The following is a 10,888-nucleotide window of genomic DNA, read 5'->3' on the forward strand; positions in this document are numbered from 1 at the left end:
TTTGATTCGTGTTGATTTCAGAGGAAATGCCTGTTTGTGCGATCGTGTTGGGGTGATGGTGCCAGAATCCACCCGTGTGAATGTGTTTGATGCAGCGGCCTGTAGTGTAGGGCAGAGGATAACGTCTGGATCAGCTGCTGGTATTTTCACCGTAGCTACTGTTTGTGTGAGCGCGCTCTCGCCACGTATCTGTAGCAACATGCAGTGCTTGTGTTGGAGCTGATGTGTCCCCTGTGATGCACAGGTCCCTGAACACATCGCCGTCCTCTGCAGTCGCACACGTCTGTAACCGTCCTGTGTCGTGGTTTTGGGATTGTCGTGCCTCAGAGTTCCTGACTTTGGATTGGCTGCTCTGAGCTCCGATCTCTGACTGAACGTGAATCTGATTGGTCAGTTGAACCCGTTTCATCACCGGCGCTCCCGGCTGCAGGTCGCCACCTCCTCCTCTCTCAGCCTGTCATCCCATCACCACGTCATTGTACGCTGGATGTTTCGTCCTCTGCAGCGTGTGTGGGGCGTGGCCTGGTGCTCGAAGCACTAATGCATGCAGTGATCATTCTATCAGCTTTCCTCAGATCAGGGCTGATTACATGGCAGCCATGTTGGAAATGACCAGAAACGGTGAGCTGTATGTGACCATGGCGACGCGCTCGCTCCTCAGGGAGCAGTTTGTGGGCATGCTCAGACTCCTCCACGTTCTACCGCCTGTCTCCTCCTCACACCTTGTAATGGAGACGAGGAAGGTGTTGGCACCAGCGGCCTCCATCATGTTTCTGAGGAGGAGGAAGAAAAGCGATATTTTCAGATCCAAAACTGGAGGAGGGAGTGACGCCTCCTTCATTCTCCTTCATTTCTAGGCCAGGGAATAAAGAGGAGGAGGAGTGGACTGGTCACCTCTGGGACCGCCTTCTCCACCTTTCATTTGTCAGGTGTGAGGTGAGGAGACGACAGGAAGGAGGAGGTGATGGAGAGGAGAGCGTTCACCTTCATGCTCACTCACTGTGACACCAGCGAGCGGAGGAGGGGCTTGCCTACAGGGGGCGCCCTCGGCAGCTCCTATTGACCTGCAGCACACAAACACACACATTCTTGTTTTTATGTCTTAGTGAGGACATCTAATTGACATAATGCTTTCTTGCTGCTTACCATAACCCAGAGCCTAGCTGTAACCCTGACACTAAAACCACATTTTGAGTCTAAAAAATGTCTTCAAACTCATGAGGACGGGCATTTTTGTCCTCATTAGTGACTGTTGGTCCCCACAACCACATGTAAACAGGCACTCACACACACAGAGGTCCTCAGTGGGACTGTGGGGCCTTCAGGAGATCAGATAACATCAGAGAACAGATATTCCTGTTATCCACCTACTGGTCAAACCTGCTGTTTGCAAGGGAACCCAATCAGAAGCAAGCTGTTAAAGGGGAGGGGCTAAAACAGCTTCTTTCAGACACAGATGAACCGTGTCCTCTCCGAGGCCCAGGATCAGATACAGAAGCATTATTATGAAGCAGGAGTCATGGAAAGCTGCTGTCCATGAAGCAGTGGAGGAGAAAAGGAACAGAGAGGGGTGGAGTTACTGCTCGTGCAGCCTCGCTGGGCGCCCTGCTAACGATGGTGGTGTGGACACGGCACACCTGTGCAGCTATGAGAGCTCTGTGTTAATGTGCTGACAGTCAGAATTGAACGCCCGTCGGGTAATGGCTGAGCGATATGCTAATCCTCAGGATTTATAGATGTGGCTGAAGAGCGGTGAACTCTGACATGTCTGTGAAGGTTCTCAGTCATCCAGGTCATCGTAGTCTAAGGAGCTTGCAAAGAAAAGTGTCTGGACTTCTTTAAGTTGCTTGAAGACGTTTCACCTCTCATCCGAGAAGCTTCTTCAGTTCTAAGGTCAAATGGTGGAGAGTCCCAGATATAAACCTAGTGGGAGTTTCCCCCCACAGAGGGACAAAAGGACCCCCTGATGATCCTCTAATCACATGATTAGGTAGATCAGCCACAATCAGCCAGAGTTTCGAGTGAGTTCATTGTAAAACCTGGCCCCACCCTATCATGTGATTTCCTGAGGTCAGATGGCCCAGGATGTGAGTGGGTGTTAAGGCGTCTGGGGAGGATCTCAAAACTGTATTATAGATGGCAGAGAGTTGGTGTCGTAAACCCCGCCTCTGTTCAAAGATGGTCGCTCACAGTGGACATAGATGCTTCTTTCACTCCTCTTTCAAACCATCTGTCCTCTCTGTCCAACATGTGAACATTAGTATGGGCTCAAAATGTGGTCATAAGTATTTTGTACTTGTAAAAAAGATTAGTGTGTGGACTTAGCCAAAAAGACCCTGCAAGTTACAGGTACGAATTTTGACCCTATTTTTCTTCCTTTCATCTGATTGGTCAATGTCATGTCAATCACAAATGTAACAATCCAATCAGAGAACAGATGGGTTTGGCTGTCGGGGGGGGGCTTTTTTGAACTGCCTTCTTTGCTCTTCTATGTTGTTCCGTGCATGGCACAGCATAGAAGAGCTCCTAAGACGGTGAACTCTGACCTCTCTGTCTAACCTTCACCTCTTTCTGTGTCTTTCTCCTGACAGCTGACGTCCACCATGACCTGCTGACATCACCGTTCCACCGCCCCCTCCTCCTTCCATTTCTTTCCTCGCAATGGCCCTGACCTGTTGGCTGTCGCCATGGCGACCACCAACCCTGCTGCTGCTGCTGCTGCTCACTTCCTGGTTGCCGGCTGAGTCAGCTTCAACCACGCCCTTCCCCAAAGACCTGGAGCCGATCAGCGTGGTCAGCTCAGAGCGTGAGTATTGCGCGATGGTGATGATGTCCCACTGTGGTCGTTTCACATCACTATAGCAACCGTTCCTTCATCTGATTGGACAGAGACAATCTATCTCTGCTGTGTTCCTGTTTGTTCTGATTTAACTGACCACACCCACATTTGTGAGCATGCTCTCCACACACACACACACACACACACACACACACACACACACACGTTTATGTTTTTGTGCGTTTACAGAGTCGTTTCAGTACCCGGGGTTTCAGGGTTTGCTTCAGGACAACGACACGCTGAGGCTGGGCCTGGACTTCCAGAGGATGCTACGGATCAACCACGTGCTGTACATCGCAGCGAGGTCGGCACGCACGCACATGCACGCACACTTGTGTGTTTTCAGCAGCTTGAGTAAACTAGTAAACGTGACCTGTGAGGACACAATAGTGAGTTTCCCGTAGCTGCACACTGCACTGCAGTAGTGAGTCGGTCAGCAGGCTCAACGTGAACATCAAAGTGTTCCTGTGAGCTCTAAATCGTTTCAGTCTCTTTAAATGATGATTTGATGTTCCTGTCAGTGTAAACCTGAGGCTGGAGGAAATCAAAGAGACATTTTTCACGTTTGCTGTCCATAAATTGGTTTCATTGTTGATCCTGAAAATCAAATCCAGCTCAGAGAGCAGCAACAGTCAGGAATGACTCGTGACCACGAACATGCCTTTACTCAGGTGAACGTCTGCCAGTGTTTCCTGCTGTCGGCTGTACTCTGAGAGGATCTTGGTTCCCGTTTGTCACATAAACAGCAGAATGAATATTTCTGGAAACAGGAAGTGACCAGTCGGACGTACTTTGGCCTCCGGATGGTTCCAGCCTGCCCAGCTGACGTTTAGCTCTGTGCTGTTAGTTTGCTCATTAAAATATCCATGAAGTCCGGGGCTGTGAGTAGGACACACACCATGGAAGAACCAAAATACTAATTCATTCATTCAGAGCGTCACGAGGACTTTCTGCCACGCAGCAGGTCTTTGTAGAAAGTGCGACGGAAGTTCTTACGTCAGTTTTTTGGAATATCACAATAGCCCTTTGGAGCTTGAGTATTATTAAGATCCCTCACCGTGGTGCAGAGCACAGATCATACATGAGGATCCGTGTTTTTAGGACACGGCGAACACGCAAGGATCTGAGGCGAGCCTTTGAAGATGGCCTGAGAGCGGTCGAGACTTCATCACTGAATATGTTTTATCAGAAACATTAGAATCAACAGCAAAATCAATAATAATGAACAGCTGTCAGTGTTCCTGATAGGAAGTGCATCATGGAGGGGTTGGATGGGCAGCACGTCGATCGTAGTCCATTAAAGAGGCTGACTCTGTGCTTTGACCTCCGCAGGGATCACGTGTTCGCAGTCAACCTGACGACGGCTTCAGGGGAGGTCGTCCCACAGCTGGTGAGTGCGATCGCTCAGTAAACACACAACGACATGGCTGCGTGGAGTTGTCGGGGTGTCGCCTCCGAGCGTTCCTCACACGCGGTCTTAGGATAAAATGTTCAAAGACAAATGCAACGATCTGTGAGTGCACATGAAGGCAGTCAGAGCTGTGAGGTGTGGGGCCGAGCATGAAGCTGCTTGAGCTGTAAGACATCAGACCGAGGCTGAGCTGAGCAGACCTCCGAGCAGCTCGCTGACAGGAAGCTCAAAGAGGTTCTTATACGTGCGTTTCTGCCTCGTTCACATCACGACACTCACGTGTCAGAGCGTGGGTTCAGTGTCACAGCTGGCCCTATCCATGCAGAGTTAAAGGGAGGGGACCGAGGACAGACCTCTGTGGCACTCCACGTCACAGTGGGTGTGGAAGAGCATCACCAGCAGCGTCGTGTGAAACAAAAAGTTCATTTCAGAGAGAACTGAGTGAAATGTTCTGCTTCGAGCTCCCTCCTCCTCCCGTTGCTGCAGCTCATTGCTTTGAAGTTAGTGTGTCAGGCTGCGTGACGATGACCCTCCACGTGGACGCCAAAATGTCCTCCAGCGTGAAAGAGGAGCCAGGTGGAGGTGAGAGATGCTCATGTTCTGTTGGGCAGACAGAAACCGCAGATGTTTCCTTCTCCTCGGCTGGCCGTCAGCGGCGATGATGTCAGCGTGCCGCGCTGCTCGCTGCAGCCTTTGGTGCTGATGGGTGTCTGCGTGGACCTGCTGTTGACCTGCTCACGGTGCTCGCTGTAAATATCAGCGCGCACAACAAAACTGTGCGTGACGCACAAAGGACGCGCTTCCTTTGATCTGCACACGTCCTCCTGATCAAAGAGAAGAGGTTACGGGGGCTCCTCACGGTAATGGGCCTCCCGGTGCATTGTGGGACGGCGGGCGGCGGCAGCTCTTTGATGTGAGCTGTTACTCTCGTTATCGGTGCTCCGACCTGAGCGGCACGGCGAGGACCACGTCGGTCTGTGTGCGCTTTAATCTGCAGTTATGGACTCGTGTTCTCGTCGGGTTTAGCACGTTTTACCACGGCGCTGATCGCCCACATCTGTTCTTTTAGGGGGAGAGACGGGAATAATCTGTATCCAGCTGGGATCTAATCCCATTTCTTTAAATCCATCATGAATAAAAGGGTTTACAGGCCCGTAGCCCCGCCTCTTTCAAGCTGCAGGCTGGGCTTTTGTCTGTCGAGGTTATCTGTAGGTGTGTTTACATTTCTGGCATGGTATCAGACCTGTTGACGCTGCCTCTGATGCACGCTGAGTGTGAGTGAAATGATGCTCGCTGCGAGGCTGCACGCTGAGGCATCCTGTTTCTATTTTAAAACCCAAATCAGCCCAAATAGGTCGCATTTTTCTGTGGAGCGATGACTCAGCAGCAGAGAAGTGAAGCATGCTGGGTTAGGCGTAGAACGTCGGTGCTGATGGAGAGCGCGAAAAGGTGGCTGCTTGGTGTTGTGGTTGAGACTGAGGTTTGTGTGTGTGAGCTGTTGCTGCTCCGCCTCCTCGCACGCGTGTTCACATCTAATCAAACCTCTGTCCCCCACATGCTGAGAAAATCACGCCCTCACTTTCCTCTTCCTGTGTTTCAGAAGCTGACGTGGAAGTCCAACGACGTCAGCAAGTGCACGGTCAGAGGGAAGAACAGCGTGAGTTCGCCTCCACCTCTGCTTCTGCTGCTCCGTCAGTTTTCCTCACAGTTCTAACTCTGCCTTTGTGTTCCAGGACGAGTGCTACAACTACGTGAAGGTGTTGGTGCCTCGAAACGACGAGACGCTGTTTGCCTGCGGGACCAACGCTTTCAACCCGACGTGCCGAAACTACAAGGTGAGCTTCAGATGGCGGCGCGCTCGGAGAGGGGGCGCGCTCGGAGAGGGGGCGCGCTCGGAGAGGGGGCGCGCTTGGAGCGGGGACGCGCTCGGAGAGGGGGCGCGCTCAGAGCAGGGACGCGCTCGGAGAGGGGGCGCGCTCAGAGCAGGGACGCGCTCGGAGAGGGGGCGCGCTCGGAGAGGGGGCGCGCTCAGAGCAGGGACGCGCTCGGAGAGGGGGCGCGCTCGGAGAGGGGGCGCGCTCGGAGAGGGGGCGCGCTTGGAGCGGGGACGCGCTCGGAGAGGGGGCGCGCTCAGAGCAGGGACGCGCTCGGAGAGGGGGCGCGCTCAGAGCAGGGACGCGCTCGGAGAGGGGGCGCGCTCGGAGAGGGGGCGCGCTCGGAGCGGGGACGCGCTCGGGGAGGGGGCGCGCTCGGAGAGGGGGCGCGCTCGGAGAGGGGGCGCGCTCGGAGAGGGGGCGTGCTTGGAGCGGGGACGCGCTCGGAGAGGGGGCGCGCTTGGAGAGGGGGCGCGCTCGGAGCGGGGACGCGCTCGGAGAGGGGGCGTGCTTGGAGAGGGGGCGTGCTTGGAGCGGGGACGCGCTTGGAGAGGGGGCGTGCTTGGAGCGGGGACGCGCTTGGAGCGGGGACGCGCTCGGAGAGGGGGCGCGCTCGGAGAGGGGGCGTGCTTGGAGCGGGGGCGCGCTCGGAGAGGGGGCGCGCTTGGAGAGGGGGCGCGCTTGGAGCGGGGACGCGCTCGGAGAGGGGGCGTGCTTGGAGAGGGGGCGTGCTTGGAGCGGGGACGCGCTTGGAGAGGGGGCGTGCTTGGAGCGGGGACGCGCTTGGAGCGGGGACGCGCTCGGAGCGGGGGCGCGCTCGGAGAGGGGGCGCGCTTGGAGCGGGGGCTTTAAAGAACTCACAGCTGCGTTGTGTCTCTCCTTCTGCAGCTCAATATTAAATTCGATAGCTTTTAAACTGCAGCGTGTCGGAGTTCCTCCAGCTCTTAATTAGACTTTAATTTTATTAATTTTCTTTACGTATTTGGCTGCGTGTGGATTATGAGACAGTCGATCATTAAGCAAAGGCAAGCTCATTTTTCCCCTCTTCAGCTTTTTCTCGTGCGTGTTTGAGGGCTGAATTACAGTCATCCCAATGAGACGTGTTCACCGCATCCTTTCACACAATCCTGCACGGACATCAAACCCACTTTACATGGACAGCCCACTTTGACCTTCACTGGACCAGACCAGTGAAACTCCCCCTCCTGTCAGAGTCAGATATGTGAATGTCAGAAGAAGAAGAAGCCGTTTCTGTGTTTCCTACATGATGAAGAAACTCTGCAGTGAAGAAATAAACGTTTAAACTAGGAGAGAAGGTTCCGCTCGCTCGTTGGCCAGACTGTCCTGTAAATTTAAAACAGAAAGTTGTTGTTTGTTCACGGTGCTTCCCCCGCTGTTGATCCACTTTAAAAAACAGATTTCTAAAGCAGACAGTCAAAAAACAGCAACTTTGATCTACTATAATTACTTTAGTGTGGGATGAAAGTCCTCAGAGTAGAGCTGTATGAGCCGTAAGAGCAGGAACAGCTCTGAAAGTTCTTAAATTACAAAATATGTCTAAACTATGAGGGGGAGGGGCTATGGCTGCAAGCTCTCTGTGAGGTCACAGCTCAGTGGGCTCATATCAGCCTCTAGGTTCAAGTGTGGAATCACTGAGCGGGTGGATGTCGGGTGGGGTTGCACGATGTTGGGTGTTTGGATGTCGGACAATGGGTTAGGGTGTTGGGTAGGTGGATGTCGGGTGGGTGGGGGTTGCAGAGAGGATGCTGCACTGAAAAGCTGGCAGCTGCTTTGGTCACTCGCAGGTTTCAGGCCCTTTCTCAATTCTCAAGTGAGTCCGTGCTCGTGTACTCGGCGAGTCCGGACTTGGCGAGAACGATGTCACAGGTCTGGAGCCTCTTAATTTCACTGTGAGTAATATGTTATGAAGCTTAACTTTGATCACAGCCAAACCGGTTTACTCAGGAACAAATAAAACTGAAATACACCAAACATTAACATTTAGAAGTGAGCTAAGTGACTTACATATCATGTTTAACCTCAGTGGGGGGGTTGTAAACAATGTGCCGGGAGTCCGCTGTTCTCGCCGGCTCTAGTGACCCTTGACCTCGCTGTCTGCTATGGAGCTGGCGGGTCACAGACGTCTCCGAAAATGTCGGAGCGCGTTTGGAAATATGTGATATCTTGATAAATCGAGCAGATATATGAAGTTCACACAGCTACATTCTCTCCTGAAAATAACTTAAAAGTTTATTTTGTGACCCAGAAAGAGTAATATTTAAAAGTTTTTAGCCTCGCTCGTCCGCCATTGCCACGTTTGGGTTTGGGACGAAATGCATTCTGGGATATTTAGCTGTACCAGCTACACCACCGATGCATGCTCGATAAAACGGGCGGAGCGAGAACACATCCGGGACTGTTTCGCGTTCTCGGCTTGATGCGTACTTTGAACTGGAGCAGTACTTGGTCTCTGACTGATGCATGTTGATACAGGGCCTCAGGCTCTCGATCAGCTGCAGTAAAATGTGAAAAAGGATGCAAACAGGAAACGGAGAGTGTCCCCCTTCAAAGTAAAAGTGGTGCCTTTTTGGAACTTGCGGGTGCAGCAGTAAGACAGGTTTGCCTGTGTGTCCATGTGTAATAATGAGTGAAGGACTAATGAAAGGACCAATCACAGCTCAGTGGTGAGAGCACCGTCCTGCTGCTTCTGGACGTGAGTCATTCTGACATGAACTGAAGGTAATGACTTTGATATTTTGCGAGTTATTATTTTAAAATGTTTAATTTTTTAATTCCAGTCAATTAAATGGAGCCGTGCTTCCTGCTGAGCGCTGCTGTGACTGATTACCGCAGTCGCATAAAGTGAGCGCCGCCTTTGTTTCCCGTCACTGTTTCCTAACAACTCGCTGCTGTGTCTGAGTGCGTCTGTTCTCTCCGTGCCCATTATCCTCTCAGCCGCTCAGCTCCCCCCGCCGTCACCAGCGTCGGGTTAATGAGCGCAGAGTTGACATGACGGCGTCCCCAGATCCTAATTGAAAGTGTCAGGTGGATCGGGACCCCTTGTCGAGACCTAACGACACTTTCACAACAAAAGCCACAATTTCAGGTGTCAATCCAGAACTGCGCTCTTATTTTCTTTTCCCATCACGCCGCCGTGCCGCTGCGGTTTGATTGACAGCCAATGACCCCATTTAGCAGAAGCTTTGTGTGCTTTGAAACCTCCGGCGGTGAGAAGGAAACCTGCTCACCCGAAGCTCACAGAGCGCTCTGTTCCCCTGGGAGGAGCTGAGCAGGCGACACCTCTGACACGCGGCGCTTTCATCATCCAGCAAAGAGCAGTTTTGTTAGCGAGGACCTGGAAGCGCCTTCATCTTCTCACTGCTCTGAAACAGCCAATCACCTCAACGCTGCTGTTAGCTTTAGCACAGGTGCCCTGAAGGCTCATTTCCAGCTCCAGGCTTTCGTGCTGGGACTCACTCAGGGCTAGGGATGGGTATCGTTTAGGTTTTATTGGATACCGGTGCCAAATCGGTACTTTTGGAACGGTGCTTAAAGAATGGAGAACAAACTTTGTCCAAAAACCTCGCATGTTTTTCTTTTCAGCATTCTCTTTTTTTCTGCAAAATGATAAGCACCGTCCAGCCCCACGCACGGGGCGATGCGCGCTGACTCTCTAATGGAGATTTACCACACCCGCAGTAGATGTGCTCGGTGTGAGGTCTCGCAGCAAGCTATCAAATACGGCGCATTTCTCGGCTTTTAAAAAAACGCTATGCGTCGCCAGCTGTTTCATCAGATTCAAGGTGTTACCTCCTTTGACAGTATCACAGTATCAGCTTAAAGCACTTGATGCTGCTGAGTTTGCATCTTTTGCTGTGAAGTGCAGCCAGACTTCTGACCGCTTCGCCTTGGACATTTTTAATCTGTAGCTCTGCTCTAAAAGAACGTACGTACCTGGGCCCGCCTACCACGCTTGGAAAGGTAAAATGATTGGCTAGAATCCAAAGTGTGTGACATCTTAGGAAAAATAAGCACCGAAATAAAGCAGAGGTGGATGAAGTGTTGAAGAGAGAGGGAGGGTTGAGCAGAAAGGTCAGAGCATGGAGTCAAAGATGGCGGCAGCGGCGCCTCAAGGCCTGCAAACGGGTGGATTTATGAGGCCCCGATTCGCCTAGCGTAGCCGCTGCACTGACAGTGAAGTACAAGCTGAGCGCTCTCAGCTCGCTACGACATCATCAGTACAAAAAGAAACTCATTATACATTATTGCTACCACTGCAGGCAGGTCAAAGGTCACCGCTCAGCTGATCTGCGTTGTCATAGACGAGGGAGTAACAGAATGCTTGCTGCTGTCTGTTGTCTGGGATTTGTAGTTTAATCTGTATTTTTACTTTGCTCCACACACTCAGATGACCTCGCTGGAGCAGGTCGGGGAGGAGCTGGTGGGTCAGGCTCGCTGTCCCTTCGAGTCCGGTCAGTCCAACGTGGGACTGTTCGCTGGTGAGTCGACTGTAACTGGGTCAGCGACGTTTCTATTCCAGCACACACACACATAGAAAAATAGAAAGTGGTTTCTGTTGGATGGTCCAAACAAGGACAAACGAGGCTGAAGGAGTTTGATGTGTGGAGGTGAACAGGTGTGCTTCTTTATCATCCCGTGTAAAAATGTGACGTTATACACCTGCCATGTTTCTCAGGTGGAGACTTCTACTCGGCCACCATGACGGACTTCCTGGCCAGCGACGCCGTCATCTACAGGAGCCTG

At 52.3% G+C, this 10,888-nt stretch overlaps 1 protein-coding gene across 1 annotated transcript in view; it reads left to right on the top strand.

The window, feature by feature from the left end:
- The window catches only part of LOC113015379 (semaphorin-6D-like), a 91,359-nt gene that overhangs the window by 45,038 nt on the left and 35,433 nt on the right, over window positions 1-10,888 (top strand). Inside the window, 7 exon segments of the mRNA XM_026157396.1 lie at window positions 2,592-2,806; window positions 3,029-3,143; window positions 4,172-4,229; window positions 5,851-5,907; window positions 5,984-6,085; window positions 10,533-10,623; window positions 10,821-10,888. The exon segment at window positions 10,821-10,888 is cut by the window's right edge and continues 55 nt beyond it. Coding sequence (XP_026013181.1) covers window positions 2,662-2,806; window positions 3,029-3,143; window positions 4,172-4,229; window positions 5,851-5,907; window positions 5,984-6,085; window positions 10,533-10,623; window positions 10,821-10,888 — 636 coding nt within the window. The 5' untranslated portion in view covers window positions 2,592-2,661.

This window comes from Astatotilapia calliptera, chromosome 22 (assembly GCF_900246225.1).
Source record: "Astatotilapia calliptera chromosome 22, fAstCal1.2, whole genome shotgun sequence".
NCBI lineage: Eukaryota > Metazoa > Chordata > Actinopteri > Cichliformes > Cichlidae > Astatotilapia > Astatotilapia calliptera.